This window comes from Chanodichthys erythropterus, chromosome 7 (genome assembly GCF_024489055.1).
Source record: "Chanodichthys erythropterus isolate Z2021 chromosome 7, ASM2448905v1, whole genome shotgun sequence".
NCBI classification, from domain to species: Eukaryota; Metazoa; Chordata; class Actinopteri; order Cypriniformes; family Xenocyprididae; genus Chanodichthys; species Chanodichthys erythropterus.
This window is the reverse complement of record NC_090227.1, coordinates 30014344-30039703: the sequence shown is the minus strand read 5'-3', so window position 1 is coordinate 30039703 and position 25360 is coordinate 30014344. Positions and strand designations below refer to the sequence as shown.

Sequence of the window (25360 nt, the reverse complement as noted above, 5' to 3'; positions counted from 1 at the left end):
ACAACTGATTAATCTTTTGTGAAAAGTGCCATGCTACTCTTATCAGGATTCCCACACTTTTTAGTTAACAACTTGTTTCCAGTCATTTGTGAGTTACTAAATGAGAATTTGCTAAATTCAAATGCAGAATAATCACTAATGAATGATTTTGAACAATCTGTGAATTGTTTCAACTGAGTAATTCAAAAGAACTGACTCAAAAGAGCTGATTCGCTTGGCTTGTTTAGTTTGGTCTATTCATACATGAGCAGAGGACCAGAAATGACACAAAGGGCTGGAGACAGATTAAGCTACTCTAGATGCACCATTCTTGAAACTGCACTTCTTCACACCTGCAATCTCTTTCTCTGTATCTCAGTGAGATGAGAGGTTGTCCACTCTCAGTGTTCAAGGCTATGGCTTTCCTCCCTGACACCCATGACTGCAGCCGTGATAAGCCAGCAGCTCATACGAGCCCTATTGATCCTGTCTGCTCAGGAGAAGAGAGCACGAGAAAGAGATACAGGACTAGTCTGTATAAGAGGATAGAAGGAGGGAAAGAAAGATATCAGAAGGAACAGAAGCATGAGAAAGAAAAAACTGCTATATACAGTGTTCTGTTTGTTCTTTCCATAACATTATACCTCACAATGAAGCTAGCGATATCAATTCAGCATCCAATTACTCAACCAAACCCGATTACAGTGTTGTTGTCTCATCAATTCTGTCTTTTAGTTACCCCGTTAATAGACTACTTCGACTTCACCAGCATGAATTTCCATGCTAGTACAGACATGCTAGGGAAGGTCATACAGGTGAATTAGCTTCATATAGCTAGTAAAGCTAATCTAAATGTTTTTTTTTTGTTTTCCTTTTTTTTCAGTGAAACTAGTAGAACAAGGTATTTTGTTGGTTAAGCAAGCATTAGAGCATCTTATGCTAGAAACCAGCAATCAAAACAATCGATTCCAATAGTTTGATGTTAGCATATTGCTAAGCTAACATTACGCAAGCACACAAATATTGGGTAAAATAGCAAATTTTTAAATCCTTGCTGGCTGAAAAAGCAAGCTTAATTATCTTAAGGTGATAACTGTTTTGTAACATGATAGGTTTCAAGCCAGTTAGGTGGTTTGATAATGGGACTACCAGCTAGTAGGGATCTGTAACGATTAATCACGATTAATGGTTGCAAAATAAAAGTCTGTGTTTACGTAATATATGTGTGTGCTCTGTGTATAATAATTGTGTATATATAAATACAGACACATACACAAAAATGTTAGATTTATATATAAAATATTTATATGTAATATAATATATATATATAAATATATATTTATTTAAACATGCATATATTTCTTGAATTTATACATGTGTATTTATATATACATAATTATTATACACAGAACACACATATTACATAAACACAGACTTTTATTTTGCAAACGATTAATCACAATTAATTGTTGCACATCCCTACCAGCTAGTCTATTTTTTAAAGAAATTAATATTTATATTCTGAAAGGATGCATCAAATTAATCATAAGTGACAGTTTTACATTGTTACGAAAAAATATTAGGCAGCACAGCCATTTTTAATACAGTTTTCAACATTGACAATATTAAGAAATGTTTCTTGTGCACAAAGTTAGTATATTAGCATGATTTCTGAAGGATCATGTAACACTGAAGATTGGAGTATTGATGTTGAAAATTCAGTTTTGCCATCATGTAATATTAAATATTAAAATAGAAAACAGTTATTCTAAAATGTAATAATATTTCACACTATTACTGCTTTAATGTTTCTCATCAAATAAATGCAGCCTTGAGCACTGAGAGGCTTATTTAAAAAACATTTGAATGGTCATGTACATGTAATGCTGTCAAAAAGATTTCTTTTAATCCTTAAAATGCCGTCTATATGGGCAGCTCACTATTAAGCCTCGAAACAGATCTTAAATGACTCGCATTCTTGATTTTCCCATATATTTGGGATTTCCAGCATTTTGGATGTATTTCATTTTTAGACTACAAAACATTCAATTTCTTTAAGTCCCGCAAATGCAACTAAATTGTGTCTATATAGACTAACCAAAGGCTTTGTTATTCAACACATTTAGTATTCACCAGTGGTCAAGTTATCTGTTTTACTGGAACAAATTTCATCTCTGTGAAGCCTTACTTGGTGGTAAATAAGATGAATAGGTGTGTGTGCGTGCATGCATGTGTGTGTTTGTTGATGCATATTGACTCCGTGCAGGCAGGCAGATGAAGACGACTGGAAAGGCTGATGGAGAACGACAGGAGCGGTGTCTACTGTCTTATTCTACCGCTACACCACAGCTAATGAAAATCAATACAGGCAGCAAGTGCATGCCTACATTTGTGCACACACACACACACACACACACACACACACACACACACACACACACACACACACACACACACAACTTGGAGCTCAGTTGTACATTAAACATTCAGGAAAGCTGAATTTTGATCCCAATTTTATTTAACATTCACATAAAATCCTCTGCCAGATGCAGATAATATTTAACAGTGGAAGGTCTTGATACTGTGGGTTTTAAAATGCAAACATTATGGCTCTGTTTACTGTAATTAAGTTAATGGACATGCTTTAAGACGGAGCTCTGAGACTTGGATTAGAGCAAACTGTAAAGACGTTTACGAGCTCATTAGAAGTTTCTTTGCCCCTGTGCAGTATTTCTCTCTCTCACTGTGATAGGTAGAGAGGACAGAGAATGATGTGTGCGGATTTCTCCCGAGTGATGTCACACCATGCTGAATTTAGCTTGGGTGAATGTCACTCCACTGATATGCGTATCTGTGTGTACATGGATCACTGTTTCTCCTCTCACAGCAGTATACACACCTCTGACATTCCCGATGGACATGTTTACCATTTCAGCTGGAGAAGGGAAATGACATCACTAATGGATACTGGTTTATATACATACAGTTGTGGCTAAATATATCAACAGCACCTTAACATTTTCTTTTCAAACAATGCAATATGCCTGCAACATTCCATTTTAATGAAATATTGTTAATAAAATTCTTTTGGTACCCACTACACAACCAGTAAAAAGCTGAGACACATGTGAATTTATGGTTCTCATAAATTTAAAATCTGTTGACCAAAGGCAAATGTTTGGATTTAAAACTTTTAAACAGAACATTTTAATGATAACTGTTATTTATGATACCTCATGCAGTTAGTTGAGAGAAGCCCAGAGTGTGCAGAGCTGTGATCAAGACAAAGGTCTTGATTTATTTTGATAATTTTTTGATCACCAAATCCCAGATAGCACAGGTACGTCTCTAAGATGTCTGCTAATGAGCGCTTAAACTGGAAAAAATCTGTTGTGTAACAAACATCTGATAAACGCAGTTTTGCATACATTCTATATCACAAAAACCTCAAGTTATCATATTGTGGAAGATTTTAATCCATTAATGGATTAGTTCACTTTCAAATTAAAATTTCCTGATAATTTACTCAGCCCCATGTCATCCAAGATGTTCATGTCTTTCTTTCTTCAGTCGAAAAGAAAGTAAGGTTTTTGATAAAGACATTTCAGGATTTTTCTCCATATAGTGGACTTCAATGGAGCCCAAACAGTTGAAGGTCAAAATTACAGTTTCATTGCAGCTACGCAATCCCAGACGAGAAATAAGGGTCTTATCTAGAGAAACCATCACTCATTTTTTAAAAATTGTATTCATTTTAACCATAAATGCTCATCTTGAACCATAGATATATACACTAGATGTCGCCTTGGGGTTCTAAGCATGCGTCAAAACCGCCGCCATCTTGGAACAGGGGTCTTGTCATAGGAAGTAGCTAGGTAATGCTGCTATCTCCGCCTTTACTTTGAATTCATGGACGATGCCGGACTTTTGTGCTGCATATAGATGTTCAAACAAAATAAATAAACCAGACAGCAAGGGATTACATTTCACAAGTGAGTATGTATTTTTATGATATTGAATGTTACGAAATTATATTTCTGGTTACGTTGGTTTGTTTCAGTCCTTCAGTCCTCAAACTCAGAGTTTGTTCAGCTAGCTTCATGCAACAGGCCACTGGTTGCCTGGAAAATCCAGCCCAGACCTGAGTCTGGTCGCCATTGAATCAATTCGATTTCTAGGGCAGAGCAAATCTGAGCAAACAGGAAGTGGAGTAAACCAATCAGAGAAGGCTTCTAGTGCTGTCAGCTGCTGGGGTTTTAATGACTTAATGTGTTTTTGGTCATTTAAAACTGAATTCACGGCTGAATAGAACAAACTCTCGGGTCTCGCGTGCGCAATCTTTGTTGATATTGAAGGGACTTTCGCCGCACTAGAGTGATGCGGTTTGCGTCACTGAAATAAACTAATCTGATTGCATGGTACGGTTTGGAGTTGACTCGAGGCACGATGGAGGGCGGACTGACCAGACTGATATATCTTGTAGAAGGTAGGTGGTACTTTTCAAAAATACTACAAGTTTTATTGACCCCAAACTTTTGAACGGTAGTGTATATACATACAGACATGTATAATGTCTCTGTATGTGTGTACTACATATTTGTAAATCTTTAAGGAAAATGTCTTGTGGATACCAAAAGAAACACAGTTGAATTTCATTCCAGAAAAAAGTATTTTGGCCTTGACTACACATATATCCCAAAAGTTGATTATTTCTTTATTAGGAGATGAAATCATCTGAAATTCTTGGCAAGGCTAAAAGAAGACAACAACTTACAGGGTCAGTTTCCAAGACGCAGATTACTCACAACCCAAGATGTTTTCAGTGGAGAAATCAACACTGACAACATAATTTAAACAAGGACTCGTTTAATCTGGGACTTTTTAATCCTATTCAATCATTCTGCTCGTAAATGAATAAGCAGTCACATGGGACGCAGGGAACGACTGAGAATCGATCCTGTTCTGTGACGTAAGATGTGATGACTGGCGCTTCAAAACATGTTACCAAGAGGACGAACAGCAATTAACTGCTGTCATCCAAGATCTCCCGATCACAACACAACTGTCATATGTCTTAGCCAATCGTACATTTTCAGCAGAAACTTCATGCTGTGTTCTTGATCTCAGTGATGTCATGTGAATTAAATCGACTTTGCTTTTCTCCTCTCTAAGAGCAAATTGCTAAACTCATTTTTCAGGGTTTGAGACCTCATCTTTCTCTCATCTGTCTGTTCCTCTTTCCTTCCTATTCACTTTCTTCTGTCTATGTCTTTTTTATTTCATCAGAAAAGAATGCAGGGATGTAAAGTGCAGGGCTGTTGAAGAGGAAACACGCTGCTTTGTTCTCTCACATGTGAAGTGAGATACAAAAAAAGACGAATGTCAAAATCTCTTAGCTCTCAGTTCCTATCTTTCACTGTGGGAAAACTGATAGTCTAGTATCATCGAGCTGCTCCACCTAAATGTTCAAAAAGGTAATGACAACACATTAGCAAATAGGCTCCAACAAAATTACACATTGTGAAAGCGGCTTGATACGGTCCCCATTAACAACAAATCTCCAGTGACACAGAACAGGATAAGAGACAGAGAAAACACACAGGCTTGTTAAGACTCTCAGATGAGGATTCAAAAGGATATTTTACCACCAGGATATCAACCATTAGATTTTAAAAATAGGGAAAGTGCTGAACAACATTCAACTATCATAGTTAGGAACATGTCGGAACACAGACATTTTTATTTCTGAGCTCATCTCACACTCCCAATGCCATGTAAGCTTCAAACTACCTATGAATACACGTTTATATGTGATTTTGTGAACTTATCTGCACATCTTATGACAAACATTTAAATCTTATGCAACTTTTACAAACTATTTTAATGGCTGTTATGGAAATATGATATCCTCTACAGGTCGGAGATTTTGTTCCAGCCTGCTCCAACAGAGCTGCACTTGATTTATAAACTCAAAGCTATAAAATGTGATTGCATAATAAGAACAATTGGTTTTTTGTACAGCTTTAAAGTTTGTGTAGCACATTTAGGTAATAATAATAATAATAATAATAATAAAAAGCACACCTCTTTCATCTTGGCAACACTGAAGGTCGGTGTGAGGATGCTGCGCACTCGTTTCCATTGTTCGTCCTTCAGCATGATCAGACTGTCGCTCATGGGTTTAGTGAGGCCCTTGGTTGCCTGCATCAAAAACATAGCTGAGGTTTGTACACTTCAAATGTTTCAAAAAAGGACATGTTTATACAAGTACTAGATTAGGACTAAACCTAAATCATTTCAGCGGTTTGTCATTTAAATGCACCCACCCAGCATTGTGTAGTAGGCTATAACTATGAAATCAGTAGCAGAAGAAATTATAAGGCTGAAAACATTATGTGCAAACACTAGGTTACACAAGAACTGCACCTATGTGACGTTCCCAGCAAACACAGAACGCTCCCCTAATGTTAATTTTGGTTATTTTTTTTGAGAACCAAATAATAATGTTCTAGGAACGTTCTTTTTAGGTATTATTTTATTCAACCATAAAATAACGTTCCCAGAACGTTGCAGGGGGGAAGCGAAGAGTGAAAAGAACGGAAATTCGTGGGTTTGTTTCTATCTTCATTTACTGCTCGTCTCTCATCTGCACGCACGCGCTTATCCAGTCTTCCACTTGCGTAATTTAAAAATTAACGGTCATTTCGTTTTACTGGCTGACTGACTAACATCCGTTTATCGATGTGTTTATTGAATAATTACTTATTTTAATATAGATGTGAGAGTAAATGTGATTTTGGACAGATTTGACAACCTTATTGAAGAGAACATGATGTTAAGTTTTTGTTTACGGACCAAAAGAAGCATGTCTCACTTAACTGTACAGTACAATTCAGTGGTAAGAAATAAATGTACTGATATCCTACTTTAAGTTAAATAATTGTTTATTGATTTCTTAATGTGAATAAATTTCATATTTTAAAACAAATAGATTGTGTTGAATTCATTCTTATTTGGCGCTGAAGAAATGTAAAATATGCTGTGAAATAATCCTAACCCATTAATGGACAAATTTATCTTATTTAATCTTCCATGTGATGGTTGTGCTCAGATTACTTTTATTAGATTTTAAGAAAACGTTCCTGGCTAAAACAGACCTTTAAAAAGAACGTTCTGGGAACCAAAACAGACTAAAAACTAAAGTTCTATTTCCATTAAGAAAACTTTCCTGGCTAACCAAAAACGAACATTCTGGGAACCAAAAAAGAACGTTCTAACAAAGACTAACCTTAGAATAACGTTAGGAGAAAGTAAGAATAACGTTATAGGAACGTTAGAATAACATTATTCTAACGTTATTCTAATGTTAGTCTAATGTTAGAGTAATGTTAAAACAATGTTAGGGGAACATTAGAATAACATTCTACAAACCAAAAACTCAGATAAATGTTATTCTAACTTTCTCCTAACATTATGCTAACGTTCACCTAACGTTAGTCTTAGGTTCACAGAAAAATTCGGTTTTGGTTCCTAGAACATTCTTTTTTAAGGTTTGTTTTTGGATAGCCAGGAAAGTGTCCTTATTGGAAATGGAACGTTAGTTTTTGGTTTGTAGAACGTTATTCTAACGTTCCCCTAATGTTATCTTAACATTCCTCTAATGTTATTTTAATGTTGGTCTAATGTTATTCTAACGTTCCCCTAACGTTATTCTCACGTTATTTTAATGTTCCTATAAAGTTATTCTAACTTTCTCCTAACGTTATTCTAACATTAGTCTTTGGTTCCCAGAATGTTCTTTTTTTTTAAGGTTTGTTTTTGGTTAGCCTGTAAAGCAGCACTTCTCAAAGTCCGGACTCCGGTCCGGATCCGGACCCGGAGGGAATTCAATCCGGACCGCCTCAATTTCGTATTTCAACAGCAGTAATTGTGTTAAGGGATTAAAAGTCTGGATTTCCTACTTTGATAAACGCATGCCAGAATCATTTGTTTAGTGTTTTATGTCTTTTTGGAGATGGTCAGAAATTAAAGCGAAGGCGAGATATTTAAAGTTTTCCTCGATGATTCAGTTGCCATGACATCCAGTGAGTGTAACTGGGAGCGAGTCGTGCCACGCGACACTTCACTGCAGCAAGCGTTTGAATGGGTGTGGAGCAGTGGTTCTCAACCTGCGGCCCGTCACGAATGTAAATGCGGCTCGCGATATGCCGATCACAATTAAAAAAAAAAAAAAAAAAATTATAGCATACAATTTATTTTTGTTTTAAAATTTAAAGTGAATTAAATCAATATAAATGAGCTATAATGCTTTATTTGTCATATAAAATAATTTTGGTGAGCATTTATTATTTTCAGACATCAGGCAATGTAGGCTAATGACGCAATCACTCAGTTAACGAAACAAACACAAGTGCGCGCTTAGGAAGAATTCAAACAGTAGCCATTAATTTTGTAAATTTCAGCCTGGTCAAAAATGGTCAAATTTGTTATTAGAGGAGAAAAACAAAATGAGGAACATACAATGAAGGAACACATGCAAACAAGAAGAGTCAGCATCGAAGGTAAGAAGAATGGAAGAATCAGTTGAGCGAGATGGACGGCCTTCCTGTTTGCTCTGTAGTAAACTAGGCTACTTGACAAGCAAAACCTACAATTTCAAAAGACTGAACTGTGAAATCGATGTGCTTGTTTGATGTATTTTAAATCAGTAAAAATAACCGCATCAGCGCACCCGCGGCTGGAATGAGTCCAACTCTGCGTGCGCTCGCGGATCCGATGCTGCGCGAGGGATTGCGACATGACAGAACGCTTGATATCGTCAGAGATTGTAATTACAATGCGCTCAATGTTGTTTGTAAAAAGAGCTGAGTAACATTTGCCTATTAGGCGTTTATGTGATTGTTTGGTGACTATTGCGATGCTGTTGAAGAGAGTCATACAGTCATACAGAATTAAATAGCAACTTAAAGTGATTATACAGTTTGTGTGTTCATTGAGCATTACTGATTATTATTGTAAAGCTAATGTCAGTAAGTTAGTTTTTATTTGTTATTTATTGTGTGCAACATCTAGGTATAATAATAGTATTTGCTAATACGATAACATTAAATCTGATTGGTTTGTATGGGTGACGTCATATGTAAATTATATGCGGACCGTGAGACTTTCATTTAGGGCTGCACGATTAATCGCATGCTATTCTCACGCGCATTTCGTCAGTAAAGCCGGTTCCCTGATTACCGCTAAATCGCCATCACCTGTTTTTAAACGGAGCGCCTTTTAATAGACAGAGCCGTAGTTCACAGACAAGCCACGCAATATCGCGTTCATTATCGCAGGCGATTCATCTGCGATATGAACGCGATATTGCGTGGCTTTTCAGTGATCTACGGCTCTGTCTATTAAATGCCGCTTCATTTGAAAGCAGGTGATGGCGATTTAGCGGTAATCAGGGAACCGGCTTTACTGACGAAATGCGCGTGAGAATAGCATGCGATTAATCGTGCAGCCCTACTTTCATTTGGACCATTGTGCGGCCCACTGGGAAAAAAGTTTGAGAACCACTGCTGTAAAGTATTCTTATCAGAAATAGAATGTTAGTTTTTGGTTTGTAGAACGTTTTTCTAATGTCCACTAATGTTATATTAACATTCTTCTAACGTTATTTTAATGTTAGTCTAATGTTATTCTAACGTTCCCCTAACGTTATTCTCACATTATTTTAATGTTTCTATAACGTTATTCTAACTTTTTCCTAACGTTATTCTAACATTAGTCTTGGTTCCCAGACGTTTGTTTTTGGTTACCAGAATGTTCTTTTTTAAGGTTTGTTTTTGGTTAGCCTGTAAAGTGTTTTTTATTGGAAATAGAACATTAGCTTTTGGTTTGTGGAACGTTATTTTAACGTTCCCCTAATGTTGTTTTAATGTTCCTCTAACATTATTCTTATGTTAGTCTAATTTTATTCTAACGTTCCCCTAACATTATTTTCATGTTAATGTTCCTATAATGTTATTCTAACTTTCTCCTAACAGTATGCTAACGTTTCCCTAACGTTAGTCTTAGGTTCCCAGAAGGTTAGTCTTTGGTTCCCAGAACGTTAATTTTTTATTTAAGGTTTGTTTTTGGTTAGCCAGGAAAGTTTTCTTAATGGAAATAGAACGTTAACATTAAAATAACGTGAAAATAACGTTAGGGGAACGTTAGAATAATTTTAAACTAACATTAGAATAACGTTAGAGGAACGTTAAAACAGCGTTAAGGGAATGTTATAATAATGTATTACAAACCAAAAACTAACGTTCTATTTCCATTAAGAAAACTTTCCTGGCTAACCAAAAACAAACCTTAAAAAAGAACCTTCTGGGAACCAAAACAAACTAAAATCTAACGTTCTATTTCTGTTAAGAAAACTTTGTCACTTCCAATTATTTGTAATGACATGAACATATTATCACATAATACAGTCAAATGAGAAACACTTTACAACACAGGTACACATTTATTAATATATAAATGGCACCGCAGTTCTGCAGCGGGATACTATTGCATTCAAGGACCTTTCACACCAGGAATGATACATATTTAATAATCATTATAATTCTATGAGAATAGTGAAGTCCACACCACAACTTTCAGAACAACTTTCAGAACATTTTTTTTTTCCAGTTGATGAAGGATAAAAACATTGACTGCCAATCAGAAACCATCCTTTTTTAAAGCGCTTGAGTATTTAAAATGGCAGATGAGACAACTGCAGCAAATGCTACATGTGTATAAACAAATCGATATCATGCATTGATGTGGAGTTATTATTATATTCATAATAGTTCTCATTCTTTGTTTAATGGACCTTTACCATTGTTTGGTGAATTTTTGCAGTCAGTATATTGCATTCTCAGGATTTACCACTTAATATTTGCGTAAAGGACATTTTAGGCTTAATAGACAGACCACAGCAAAGTATAAAGACCTTTCTCAGACTCTAAACACAAGTCTTGGATTCAGTAAAACTACACTGAGTTGGCTATGTATAGGTTGTTGGCCTGAAAGGTAGTGCTGTAACTAAGGCCAGGTGGCAGAGCTTTGTACTGGGCCAACCATGAGTTTGTGTGTCCATGTGTGTGTTTGGAGGTACATATTTGTGCTAACGTCTGCCAACACATGTTTGTTTTTTGGTGCCATGGCAATCTACTTTATGAGTTTTCTCCCACTGTTGGGTATAGATGTGCTTTACGTTGTACATTTGTACGTACACATCCATGCACACAAGCATGTCAAGAGGTAGTTGATAAGCCCCAGTGATGCACATGGCCTCAGTTTTGATCTGGCCCTGCCATAATCGTTTACCCAGCAGGCTCAGCTCCAGCAGCAAGGCAATCTCTTGACCTTTGACTCTGCTTTGATACATAAGTCATGTGATCATTAGTTTTTGACCTCCCTGGACTGACTGAGTTCAAAGCTCTGAAGCCTTTTTGGCAATACACAAAATACACACCTACATATCAATCCCATCGACTGCAGGAAAGGTGCAAATAATGCATCAAACTGGCCGTGCCATTGATTAAATTGATTTTAGAATTTATGGGAGATGCTGTGTGTATCTGTGATTGTAAATGATCATGTTGTGGACAAACAATCGCTTAGTTATGTGATGATCTTACTTAGGAATTGATGAGTTTTGTATTGTATAGTTCTAAACACATTAATGATAAAGTAAAGTCTTATTTACAAGTAGAAAACTCTGACTTCTAGATGATACATGAGCTGTGAATGATGTTAATGTGAAACTTGTCAGCAAACAAGTCTGTGGATGAGTAATGGATGAGTTATTTTAATTTTCCAAGCTATTTCTAGAATATTAAGTCACTATGCATGAATTAGCTTATATTATACAAATGTAGATGTAATCACTCATCTTTTACAGTTTGATTTATACTATAATAAATGTTAGATACCATGCATAAAAAGTATAGAAATAAAAATTATATAAATAATTTTTTTTAAATAATTTAATAAAATGATAGAAAACTTCTGTTTTGCTTTCCTGAACTATTTACTGAAAATTTAGCATCACATGCTAATGCCTGCTATAATGCGACACAATTGTTGCATTACGAAATGCCCATTTCAGAATGTATGTGTGAATCAAGCTTGCAAAGTTAAAGGCAAATGCAAATTCATGTACTTGTGTACCCTGCAAAAAATCATATTTTTAATGAGTATTTATGTCTTATTAAAATATCCTTAAAATATATAGAAGCAACACTGCATAAGACAATAAGATGTTTGGACAATATCTCTTTCTCTATATCTTGTTTCCCCCACTTGTTTTTAATTTAAACAATTTAAACAAAATAAAAAAAATAAAAAATCTGCCTGAGCAAAAAGACAAAATAAAATTATATCAGTGCAATTTTATATGCTATTATAGTATATATATATATATATATATATATATATATATATATATATATATATATATATATATATATATATATATATATATATATATATATATATAAAATAATACTTTGAATTAGCTTTTTTTATATATTTTTTATATATATATTTTCATTTTAGTTTAAGTTTTAGTACTTATATATATATAAATTACTAAAACAAACTAAAATGAAAAAAAAAGTATATATATATATTGGAAATTGGAAATTAGATAATTTTTAATTTTAGTAATTTTAGTACTTCAAATTATTTTATTTCAGTTAGGTGCCAAGGCAACATTTCACATTTTCATTTGGTTAAATTTAAGTTTTTAATTAAATATTTATATTTTATGTACAGTAGGCTTTATTTCTATGAAAATTATTTTGAATACTTTTAGGTTTAGTTAACAATAACAACAGTCTATGAAAACAAGTCTTAATATCTTATGCAATGTTGTTTTTGAAGTGCATTTGTACATGTGTTTGAGGATTTTTAGATATTTTAGAAGTCAACAAATACTAATTAAAAACGCATTAAGAAGTCATTTTTGCAGTGTATATTCAGGCCTAATAATACAACTTGAGATGAATTGCTGAGTGTTTGTGTTTGTGAGATATTAGATTGTAAATGTAATGCCACTCACCATTCTGTTGGGGAACTTATTGAATTCCTTCACCATCACCAGTCTCAGCATATCCGGGTCTGCTATGATCACTATAGGCCGCCGGGCTATATAATAACTGACACACACATACAGCAAACAAACAAGATGAAATGAATTAATAACAGCACACCAGTCAAATTTCAGCAGAATGACAGGAGACAAAAGAACAAAGGACGAATGCACACACTCATACACAGATAAAGTAGCACATCTGTGACTGTAAACCCTGCAGACACCATCTTCCCTGTCATATCACTGACGGGGTACAGACACACATCATGTGTGTGTGTGTGTGTGTGTGTGTGTGTTTGTCAAGGTCAGCTCAGTAAAGAGAAATTTGATGAGGCTGCTGGGTAGTTCCTTTTTTTGTAGTCACGCATGGCAGCTTTCACTGCTGAGATGTGGCGAGGTTGTACCGTCAATGCTGTGAAATGGAGGATTGTGAGCACATGTGTGCCCTAGCATGTGCCAGCATGAGAGACCACCTTCCTCCAAAATGCAACTACCTGTCATTTCATTTTTCTGAGAATCAATTTCACAGGAAATAGCAGAAACTATAGCACATAATTAAACGTACTGATGATTGAATATGAAACCTTTTATAACCTTCATATAGTTCATACAAGCTTTTGGACGCTTCCCTTTTCCAGCAAAAGGATACGCTTGGGTTCATTACAGTGTCCAGTGGCTGTAAAGCACATTTAAGCCCAGCTGGGACTCTGCTGGAGGCAAGCGCAGCAGAGACAGATCACTCTTATCATTTACTGTACTCTCCTTTTATGTGCGGTGTCAGTTTGGAAAGTAAAACTCAGAGCAGAGCGCATAGGTTCTTCATATCATCTTCTGCTAATGAAGCTGACATTGGCAGTCCACATGGCTCTAGGAGCAGGATGAGTTTAATTAAGCTTGCAGCTAAGTGACCTATAAAACACTGATCTCATTAGTATGTTTTGGTTTATCTATGCATCTGCGCCGGCGGTCTGTTCGCAAACCGAGCTTTGTGAAAACGTCTCTCACGTGCAATTCAGACTGATATATGCAAGATAGACTTGAATATTGTTTACATGAAAAAGATCATCATTACGGTCTTGTTTTTCAGTAAATGTATCAAACGATAACAGTTTACAATAGGATTTATTACAATAGCAGTACTGAACTGAGCTGGATAATGACAACATCACTGTTTTCTTCAGAGCTGCTTTATAGATTAAATGAACACATTCTATAATTGATGAACTTTACACAGTTATTGAACCAAACCGGATCAACACTGAACTGATATCAACTGAATAATGACTGTTTACTATCGTCTTTTTTAGAGCTGCTTTACAGCTGAATTGAATTCTGTTTGCGTCACTGAATCATTACTTCGCTGTTTACCACTGTAAAGCTGAAAACAATCTGTATCGTATAAAGAGCTAATGTATATAAATAGGTGACTCGACTTGACTAGTTAACTAACAATGATCAATATCTAATGAAACTATACTAACAAAACAATACTACAGTATTTATTAAATCTTTTTATTATTTATTTATTTCACTTAATACACAAACTAATTGATTACTATAATTTAAAATGTTAAAAATGTATTATGTACAAAATGTGTGTGTGTGTGTGTGTGTGTGTGTGTGTATATATATATATATATGCTAGATAATATATGCTGTAGAAAACATACATAGTCATTCATATATAGTCATTCATTGTTAATTGTTAGTTGAAACTATTTGAACCTTATTATAAAGTGTTGTTGTGTAAAGTAAAAACTATGATTCTGTAAATTATAATGACAAACTTTCTCTTGAGTGAATACAATGAAATTCATCATTCATCATAATGATTAAAACCAAAGAATATAGTTCTGATGTGCAGCAAAAGATTGTTGAGCTTCACAAAATAGAAAATGGCTATAAGAAAAAAGCTAAAGCATTGAAAATCCCCATTTCCACTATCAGGGTAATAATTAAGAAGTTCCAATCAACGAAAGATGTTACAAATCTGCCTGGAAGAGGACGTGTGTCTAAATCATCCTAATGTGTGGTGAGGAGGAGAGTTTGAATGGACAAAGACTCTCCAAGGGTCACAGCTGGAGAATTGCAGAGATTAGTTGAGTCTTGAGTCTCAGAAGCCTAAAAAAAAAAAAAAAAGATCAAACAGCACCTACATCCCCACAAGTTGTTAGGGAGGGTTTCAAGAAAAATCCTCCTTGCTCATCCAGAAACAATCTCCAGCATATTCAGTTGTCAGACAAGACTGGAACTTCAAACGGGACCAGCTTCTATGGTCAGATGAAACTAAAAAAAGAGCTTTTTGGCAGCAAACCCACCAGATGGGTTTGGTGCACACATGGATAAAAAGTACCCCATGACCACGGTTAAATATACCGCTGGATCTTGTGGGCCTGTTTTTCTGCTGGAGGTCCTGGACATCTTGTTCAGATACATGGTATCATGGATTATCTCAAATACCAACAGATAAAAAAAAAACAAAAAAAAAAAAAACTGATTGCTTCTACTACAAATCCTATAATGGGCCGTAGTTGGATCTTCCATCAGGACAATGATCCAAAACAAACATCAAAATCAAAACAAAAATGTGTCACTGAGCACAAAATGAAGCTTCTGCCATTGCCATCTCAGTCCCCTGATCTGAACCCTAAAGAAAATGAGTGGGGTGAACTGAAGAGAAGAAGCACCAACATGGAGCTGGAATCTGAAGGATCTGGAGAGATTCTGTATAAAGGAATGGTTTCTGATCTCTTGTCAGGTGTTTTCCAAACTCATCAGGCATTATATAAGAAGACTCAGAGCTGTTATCTTGGGAAAGGGATGTTGCAATAATTGACCCTTCGCAGGAAGTTTGATTGACAAGCGATCTAACCAATCAGAACGCCGAATCCGCCATTTTGTCTGACAAAGTAGTCAGGAGTTAGAAGATAAACCTTGGTGGACTTAAACTTGAAAAATTGTGTTTATTGACGTCTTTCCACGTTTGAAACAACATTCCTTCTCATGTTCATTCATGTTCATTTGATGCTATAAATTAACTAGTAACAAGAGATGATCGGTTCACGATATGCTCGAGCTAAGGCGCTACAGCAATCTGTCACGGCACATTAAAGAGCCACAAAACATTTTTTATTGTTTGAATTTCTTAAAAAAAACACAGTTTGAAAGCTGGGACTTTTGTTTAATATCATAAGTAACCTGCTCTGTCTTGTCTGTCGACGTGTTGTCAGTGTCCTCTTTGCTCCGCCATGTATTTTTCACTGCGTGTGTCGTGACAGCGCCATGGCTTGTCGGACAAAGCAACAGTAACTAAGGGGGGCGAAGGGTCAACTGGGTGCCAATAATTATGGCCAATGTGAACTAGAGAAAAACATTTATTTCATAATATGAGTTTCCCCCACTTTCAATTGTTTTACTTAAATGAAAGGTTAGAATTTTCTGAATTTTTTAAATGAAAGATCAAAAGGATAAACAATGCAGATTTATTTTCACAGCCACCCTTGCTCATATTTACTAAGGGTGCCAATATTTGTGGAGGGCACTGTATACGCCATCAAACAATCTGCCCTTTATCTGTTGAACATTTCAACGCCCATATCAGTTGAACACTATATCAAATAGTTTCTTTCACTAGTGATTCTGGTTAGAAGCCATTTCAAGATGTTCTCAAACCATATCTGAAGGATATTTTTGGGTAGAGCAAAAAATAAATCACACCTTCGCCAGCAAAAATTCCCAACGTTTTAAGTCAAGCTCTCCTGCAATGTGCCGAAACATCTGAACTTAGATGACTGATGTCTTGTACTTCAGGAACCGACAAGGGTTTTAAGGAGCATGCGGAGCACTGATATGTATTTCAAAGCCCTTTGATTTTGGCGAGAAGCTCAGCCTCTTGGATTACTTTAACTGAAAGATGTCGTAATGTCTCCTGACATATATCCACACGACTCCGAATTAGATCCCCTTTTCCGGTCCCGACACCCAGTCTAGAACTCCCAGATCCCAATGAACACACACACACAAGCAGACAAAACCAGCGTCATTCTGATTCTCTTCCCTTCAATTCTGCTCATATTAAACACAGGAAGCCTAGTGGCACTCGCTGCTTTGATCTCCCCGAGGAGAAGTCGGCCTCTCAGAAGCAGGCATATTAAAACACAATGTCTGGCTAGCAATGGACTAAATTAGAGGACACTGGGTGCTCTGTGAGTGGCTCATGCTGTCTGAATATGAATGACAGGACCGTGAACAAGGGCTTCATGTGTGATGGGTGTTATGCAGGCGCTTTTGTGTTAAAGTAATTCTATAAATGTGGAAATGACTACAGCAATCATGTAGGGCACTTTTCATCAGAAATATAATCAGAAAAAAATAATTTCTATTATACAGTGGGTAATGAAAAGTCATTCATGTCTCACTAGGCAAAACAAATGGTTTCGCATATTTGTGTTTGTTAATGCCCTCGACAAAAGCTTTCCCAAATTAAAAAAAAAAAAGTGTTCCTCTCAGACATCAAGACATAACGGAAATTCAATCAGTTTTCATTTATATTTATTCATTTGATAGATGCCTTAATAACAGTAAGAGTAAAAATCCAGGGAGACTTACCCACAAATCCGTCCATACTTGTTTACGAGGTCAGTTTGTGCCTCAAAGAAACCCTGAGCAAGAGCAGAAAACCCACATATCAGTATGAAAACATATTAGAGAATATATGAATATTCAAGTCACACTTGAGGTTTTATTTATTTTAGAGACTGTCAAAGACATTGACATAATCTACAACCATCAAAATTAACATTGAAATGCAACACAATTCAAAAATCTTTGAAAGATTCAGGGTTGAAAATGCTCCACATTTGAGGGTGATAACTGAGTGACAAGTCAAACAATGCTGCATCTGAGATGACCACCCCTGATTTTTCATATTTATTTTTCATAAGATCATTATATTTTAGATTATTTTTCATTGTAGTATTTTTATTTTTTGTATTATTTTGTTTTATTTTTTATTATTATTTTTTAATGCTAGCTAAATATTTTTTGCAGAAAGAGTGTGAGAGAGATAGGAGTGAGATCTGAAAGATATTTGGTGAACTTTGTCCAAGATTAGCATATTCACAAACAATTGTACAACTTTGCCGTCATCCAGAACTCATAAATTCAAATAATTTTCTTTTAATAAAATTTCTTTAGTGTACTTTAAATAATAACAATATACAGCATAAAATATGATTGTTATTTTGCTGTAATTTTTATTGTATATTGCTACATTAAATTATTTTTTTTTACCATTACAGGTAACTTTTCTTCTTGTCAGTTTTTAAATTTATGCTTTGCAAATATTGTGCAATAACACATGCTAAAAAGTGAGTAAGAGAGACTTGCAAACTTGGATCTTTTTGTTCTCAGTAGGTGGGCTTTTTCTAAGAGATTAGCATATTCACAAACATTTGCACAGCTTTACCATTACATTGTTTAAAGTGATTATTTATTTCAGCTCTGTCTTTTCTTGGATACCACTGTCTGTCTAATAAGACTAATAAGGCTGCGTCTAAAAACCCATACTTTCTTGAGTAGGTACTTATTTTGAAAAAGCACTTACTTTACGACTGCTAAAAAAAAGTATGCTCTATATAGTATGAATACAATTTGGACATACACGCGGCATGTTGTCATTATCGCGTGTACTACCAGCGTTAGTTGCACTGCTTCACTGCCATTCACAAATCTCTCCTGTGAGAAGGGTCTGTCACACCTAAACCTTACCCTAAACCTACCCCTTCCATAAAAAAAAAAAAAAAAAAAAATTACTGTAGAGTTTCATAATTAAAACACTTTAAAAGATGACGAAAACAAACAGGATGACTACAGCGTCATAGCTATGCTATACAATCTGTAAGCCTTATCACTAGGTGACGATAGTTAAGCTTAAAAAGCAAGGAAAGTGAAGTAGAAGAAGAGCAGTACTATTGACGTCATCAGTATTTTTAGTGGGAGGCTTTCCAAATTTTCCTTGTAGGGGGGCGTAACTTGAGGTAGGGGGCATAATTAGTAGGGGTGTGGTTTGTAGTACTGCGGGACGTAATAGGACACACTTGGCTCCCATGGCCTCATGAGAAAGTAAAGTGTCCATCATATGCACACTTCAGAATCTTGCCAGATGTAGTAGGTCTTCCGGGTACTTTTTGCCTACTCTTTTACCATGAATTCGGACATATACTTCTTCTGTCGCATACTGCTTTTCGCCTACTATTAGAGAAGTATGCCACACTGTAAAAAATGACTTTTTTGATTTTAACAGTAAAAGACTGTAAAATGCTGCAGTGAAAAACTGTCAATTGGTTTACAGAAAGTAAATACTATATACGGTGAATAACTGTAATAGATACATTTAATGTAATTTTATGGTAAAATACCGTTAAATTCACAGTTTTTGGAAGTGAAAAATAACAATTCATTGTAAAATTTAGTGAGAAACCGTAAATTGACATTCCCACAATTCCCTGTGTGACACGCTGAAATAACTCTGTTCCTTCTTAGTTTTTCTCATTTTTTTCTAATCAGTTATGTACATTAGGGTTTTATGTTACATCTAATGTTGTTAAATTAATGTTTATTGCATTTTTAAAATGTCATGCATGTTACCATGATGGTGTTTAGTGTGTGTGTGAATGACACTGTGTGCACCTTCTATATGTTAGTGTTGTTCTTCTCAGCTTGTGGAAAAGCTGCTTGTGATGAACTTTGATTCATCATGTGACTCTTATCACCACTGTGTTTGGTGACTGTCAGTGTATTATAAAGGTACAAAACAGATATTAGCACTTCATTAGGTTGGTAAATTAACATTATCAGTTAATGAAATGCGTTATTGTACCGTAAATTTAAATTTTATATATTTTTTAATGTTGCTACTGTATTTTTTACGGTAAAGTTCTGGCAACCGTTTTTTTTACTTTTACTGGGATTTTTTTTATACAGTGCATTTCAGATGCAGCCTAAGACTTCCATGCACAATAGAGATCTGTCACTGTGGCTTTTAATAATGTAATAAAGGTTAGGGGTGTCCAATCATGCCCCTGGAGGGATACTGTCCAGCAGAGTTTAGCTCCAACTTCAATTAAACACACCTAAGCCAGCTAATTAAGCTAAACTCTGCAGGATAGAGGCACTCCAGGAGCAGGTTTGGACATCTCTGCTGTAGGTGATTACTGTAGGAGTGAATGCACTTATGTACCAGTAGGGGTCAGTACAGAGCAGACACTGACTGCACTTGGCTTTCCTGGTTTATGGGCTCTCTGAAGGTTTATTGAGGTCTACTGAGAATATTATCCTGAAATATCCATAACCATAACACAATAACAGGAATACTATTATATCCCCATTCAGAATGGAAGAACATATTAAACTTTGCACATAAGGCTTGAGATTGCACTGTGTTTATAGATGCTGGTGGGATATGGTTAAGAAGTTACACAACAAAGCAAACAATGAAAATCAAGTACTGACTATTAAACGCACACACACACACACACACACACACACACATAAAGAGTGCTAGTTTGGTATGCATGGCAGCCGGTGGCTCTGCTGTCTCTACTAATGAAGGAGTCGACAGTGCTGGCACCAAACTGCTTGCCCTCCCTTCTTCATCCCACCATTCCTGCAGTTTCCCTGGTGGGCATTAGGCAGAGACGTACGTATGTGTGTGTGTGTGTGTGTGTGTGTGTGTGTTCCTCAGTGAGCATTAAGCAGTGGGGTGTGCCCTTCCGTCCTGATGTCCTCTCCTTCAGCCTTTATTACTGTTCTGTCATACGGAAGAGGCTGCGCGTGCATCTGGCAGTGCTGAAGTTAAACAGGAGACCAGAGGCTCACTTCAAACAAATGAGCCACCCCTGGCTTTGGCTTCATTGGGGATTCATCTCGGATGGATACGATCAATATCGGCAGGCCTGACTGAAGCGGACGGTCAGCAATCCTATTGGAATTCTCTTAAAAAGATTAGCCACTTTTTTCTAGCACATACATGACCTTGACCTCTGTGCAGGTCTGAACACTGTGCTGCTTCTCTTTGTCTCAGACGGTAATAATCTCTCATGTCACTCAGAGTCATGCAGGGAGATGTTCAGTGTGTTGCTCGAGAGAATGTGAAGGAAGGTATGGGATATGCCCTTTTAAGGATAGACCTGTGAAATAAAGACAATGGAAGTGGCCATATTCCATTCTATTTTATTCTATTCCATTCCATTCCTCCTGAAGCGAACATTTAAAAGGATAGGTCACCCCAAAAATAAAATTGGTTTGGCCATACATTGAAAGTCAACGGGTTAGAGTAGAAAATTAAACCCTACTGACGTTCAAACTATCTTCTTTTGTGTCTGTGTAATACATTTACCAGTGAATAAATCTGAAATAGATGTCAAATTGATAATGGAGCGATACTGAAAAAATCAGTAGTCTCTGCAAATGAGATTAATTTATGTAGGCTTTGAAGTCACATATTTTTGTGGCTTTGAACTCACATATTTTGCCTGTCCAAAAGTTAAAGTAATTTATTTAAAGATATTACTCAAAAAACAAAGCATACTCTAAAATTCTGGCTAGATATCTACTTACCATGTGCCTCAAACAAAACTCTACATATCTTTCAATGATTCAATGCCATGAACCTGGCAAACTTGTCAAATCCAGTAATTATTTCTTCCCCAAAAGCACTAAAAGTAGCAAATCAGTTCCAAGATCTAAGAAACCTTTGCATGCAGACTCTAGCTTATAAATTATGCAATCTGATTGGATCTTGCAATTTTTGCAAGTGCTTACCAGTTTTGTGTGCAAAATGAATCAGGCATCATTTAGCTTTTAGTGAGCATTTTGGCTCTCTCTGACTCTCTGCAATTTCTGAAAAATGCGGCTGAAAGTGGATCGGACCGAGCACTAAAACACACTTGTAGCCAATCAGCAGTAAGGGGTGTATACACTCATAAGGGGGGAGGTGCCTGAGCTGCATAGCGTGTTTGTGAATTTGGGAGCGTAGCTATCAAGATCCTTTTGGGTAGGGGCATGTTTGTTTTGGTGATTTCAAATATCAACATTATTTTTCAGAAATCACTTATTGCACCTTTAAACAGGCTGTTTTTCTTTCCACATAAGACTTGCATATGCAAATAACCTTTGTTGTGATTGGCTAACCTTTTTGCATTTGAAAAGTATTAAAGGTGCCATTAATCATTTTTTTACAAGATGTAATATAAGTCTAAGGTGTCCCCTAAATGTGTCTGTGAAGTTTCAGCTCAAAATACCCCATAGATTTTTTTTAATTAATTTTTTTAACTGCCTATTTTGGGGCATAATTAGAAATGCGCCGATTCAGGCTGCGGCCCCTTTAATTGCTCGCGGTCTCCGCCCCCTCCCGAGCTCTCAACTCTATCATTGCATAAACAAAGTTCACACAGCTAATATAACCCTCAAAATGGATCTTTACAAAGTGTTCGTGATGCATGCTGCATGCATACATCAGATTATGTGAGTATTGTATTTATTTGGATGTTTACATTGATTCTGAATGAGTTTGAGGCTATGCTCCGTGGCTAACGGCTAATGCTACACTGTTGGAGAGATTTATAAAGAATGAAGTTGTGTTTATGCATTATACAGACTGCAAGTGTTTAATAATGAAAATAATGACAGCTCTTGTCTCTGTGAATACAGTAAGAAATGATGGTAACTTTAACCACATTTAACAGTACATTAGCAACATGCTAACAAAACATTTAGAAAGACCGTTTACAAATATCACTAAAAATATCATGTTATTATGGATCATGTCAGTTATTATTGCTCCATCTGCCATTTTTCACTATTGTCCCTGCTTGCTTACCTAGTCTGATGATTCAGCTGTGCACAAATCCAGATCTTAGTAATGGCTGCCCTTGTGTAATGCCTTAAACATGGGCTGGCATATGCAAATATTGGGGTCATACATATTAATGAGCCCGACTGTTACGTAACAGTCGGTTTTATGTTGAGATTCGCCTGTTCGTTGGAGGTCTTTTAAACAAATGAGATTTATATAAGAAGGAGGAAACAATGGAGTTTGAGACTCACTGTATGTCATTTCCATGTACCGAACTCTTGTTATTTAACTATGCCAAGGTAAATACATTTTTTAATTCTAGGGCACCTTTAATCAAAGCAGGCTAACTTGCCAACTTGCTAAATACTGAATGTACACTACAGTTCAAAAGTTTGAGGTCAATAAGTTTTTTTTTTTAAAGAAATTTAAACTATATTCAGCAAGGATGCATTAAATTGGCCAAAAGTGAAATTAAAGACATTTATAATGTTATAAAAGATTTCGGTTTCAAGTAAATGCTGTCCTTTTGAACCTTCTATTCATCAAAGAATCCCGAAACAGCACATAAAGTAGCATAACTGTTTCCAACATTGATAATAATTCATTTAACTACAAATTTTGAACTGTAGCATGGACGGATTCTGTTAAGATTTTTTTATAACCTGCTTCAACAATTGCCTGTTTTTGTATCTTAGCTTCAGTAAATAGACTTGATGCACTAGGGAGGAAGCTTTACATTGTGAATGTTAGATTAAGTCAATGTCTACATACAGTACAATACGGCAGTTCTTTTATTTCAAAATACCAAGACAAATCCTCTTTTCCAAATAGGTCCCCTATGGATAAAGAAAAAGCAAGTAAGTGCATGTGTGCTGGAAACAGAGAGAGAGAGAGAAAGAGAGAGAGCAACTGCATCTAGGTTGTTTAGGACCTTAAATGGACCAAATCTCATGTCTGTGAGTGTTGTATTTGGTAATGGAGTGTGTCATGATAATGTGCTGCTGTGGGTTGCGAGAGACTCTGTCGTCTAGTCTCTAAATGTGACTCAATCTGCCCTTGTATCCCAGACACTGTTCATCTCTGTACATCACTTCCTGTTACCCATGATCCTCCTCCACACCCTTTCTACTCTTTCTTTTTTCCTTCAAATCATTCCAAATATATCATTGTCGTTTTATCTCCTTACTGCCTCACATCTCCTTCTCTCAAGAATATAGCTACATTCAAGGTAAAAATTTGTCTTATGTGCCACTGTAAAGTACTGTTCAAACGTTTGGCGTCAGTAAGACAAACAAAATTTAGGCTTTTAACAAACTCCTTGCGGAAGCTCAAACATGCTGCGTAACACACGAGAATGAACCTCATTGGTTCTCGCCCGTGTCAAGCAAACATGCTTGAGCTTCCATTTACCACAGCTGATGTCTGCGTTTATGAATGTTTACATGTGAATAAAAGCCTAAATTTAATCTGTTCATCATATAAAGCAAACATATCTCTTCAGAAAAATTGGACTAAACCACTCAATTCATATGGATTAGTTTTCTAATCTCCTCATGAAATTTTTGAAGCATCAAAGTGGTAATCATGTAGCTGTCTATGGAGGGACTGAAAGCTCTCAGATTTCATCAAAAAGATCTTAATTTGTGTTCCAAAGATTAATGAAAGTCTTACAGGTTTGGAACGACATGAGGGCGAGTAATTCATGATAGAATTTTCATTTCTGGGTGAAGTAACCCCTTAAATTGATTAAAATGGACAGTAAAGATAATTATAATGTCTTTATTGTAATGTTTTGTAATAGATCTTCTTTTGAACCTTATATTCAAAGAATTCTGAAGAAATGTTTCCACAAAAATATACAACATTGATAGTAAAAATAGTAATAGTAATAATTAGAATGATTTCTGAAGAATCATGTGACACTGATGACAGAAGTAATGATGATGAAAATTCATCACAGGAATAAATTACATTTGAAAACATTTTAAATTGTAATAATATTTCACAATATTACTGTTTTACTGTATTTTTGATCACATACATGTAAATGCAGCCTTGGTTTCTTTCAAAAACATTAAAAAAAACCAACCTCAAACCTTTTGACCAGTTATGTACATGCATTACTCATAAATTAGAGTTAAACTGACTGTGTTACCCATCCATTAGTCTCCCATTTGTCCCATTGACCAGTCATTATGCATTTGCTTTGTATATTCGTACTAGAAACTAATGCACACAAAACTGGAATCAGACTATTTCCAAAACTTGATTGGTCGACCTTATGCAACTTCTAGGTGTAAGGTTGTCTAGAAACCAAGTCATCAATCCCAAATACAGACTATGCCTTTCTTCCATACTCCTTTCTCTCTTTCAACATCTCCCCTTTCCTCTTTTGCATCTCACTG

General features: G+C 35.8%; 1 protein-coding gene across 6 annotated transcripts in view; it reads right to left on the bottom strand.

Moving 5' to 3' along the window:
* Positions 1–25360, bottom strand: part of tbxas1 (thromboxane A synthase 1 (platelet)) — a 92461-nt gene that overhangs the window by 26433 nt on the left and 40668 nt on the right. For all 6 annotated transcript variants that reach the window (XM_067390130.1, XM_067390134.1, XM_067390131.1 and 3 more), the window contains 3 exons: positions 17708–17760; positions 13067–13163; positions 6064–6180 (listed from right to left, as the gene is read on the bottom strand). In XM_067390130.1, the coding sequence (XP_067246231.1) occupies positions 6064–6180; positions 13067–13163; positions 17708–17760 (267 nt within the window). The remainder of the gene's footprint in view (positions 1–6063; positions 6181–13066; positions 13164–17707; positions 17761–25360) is intronic.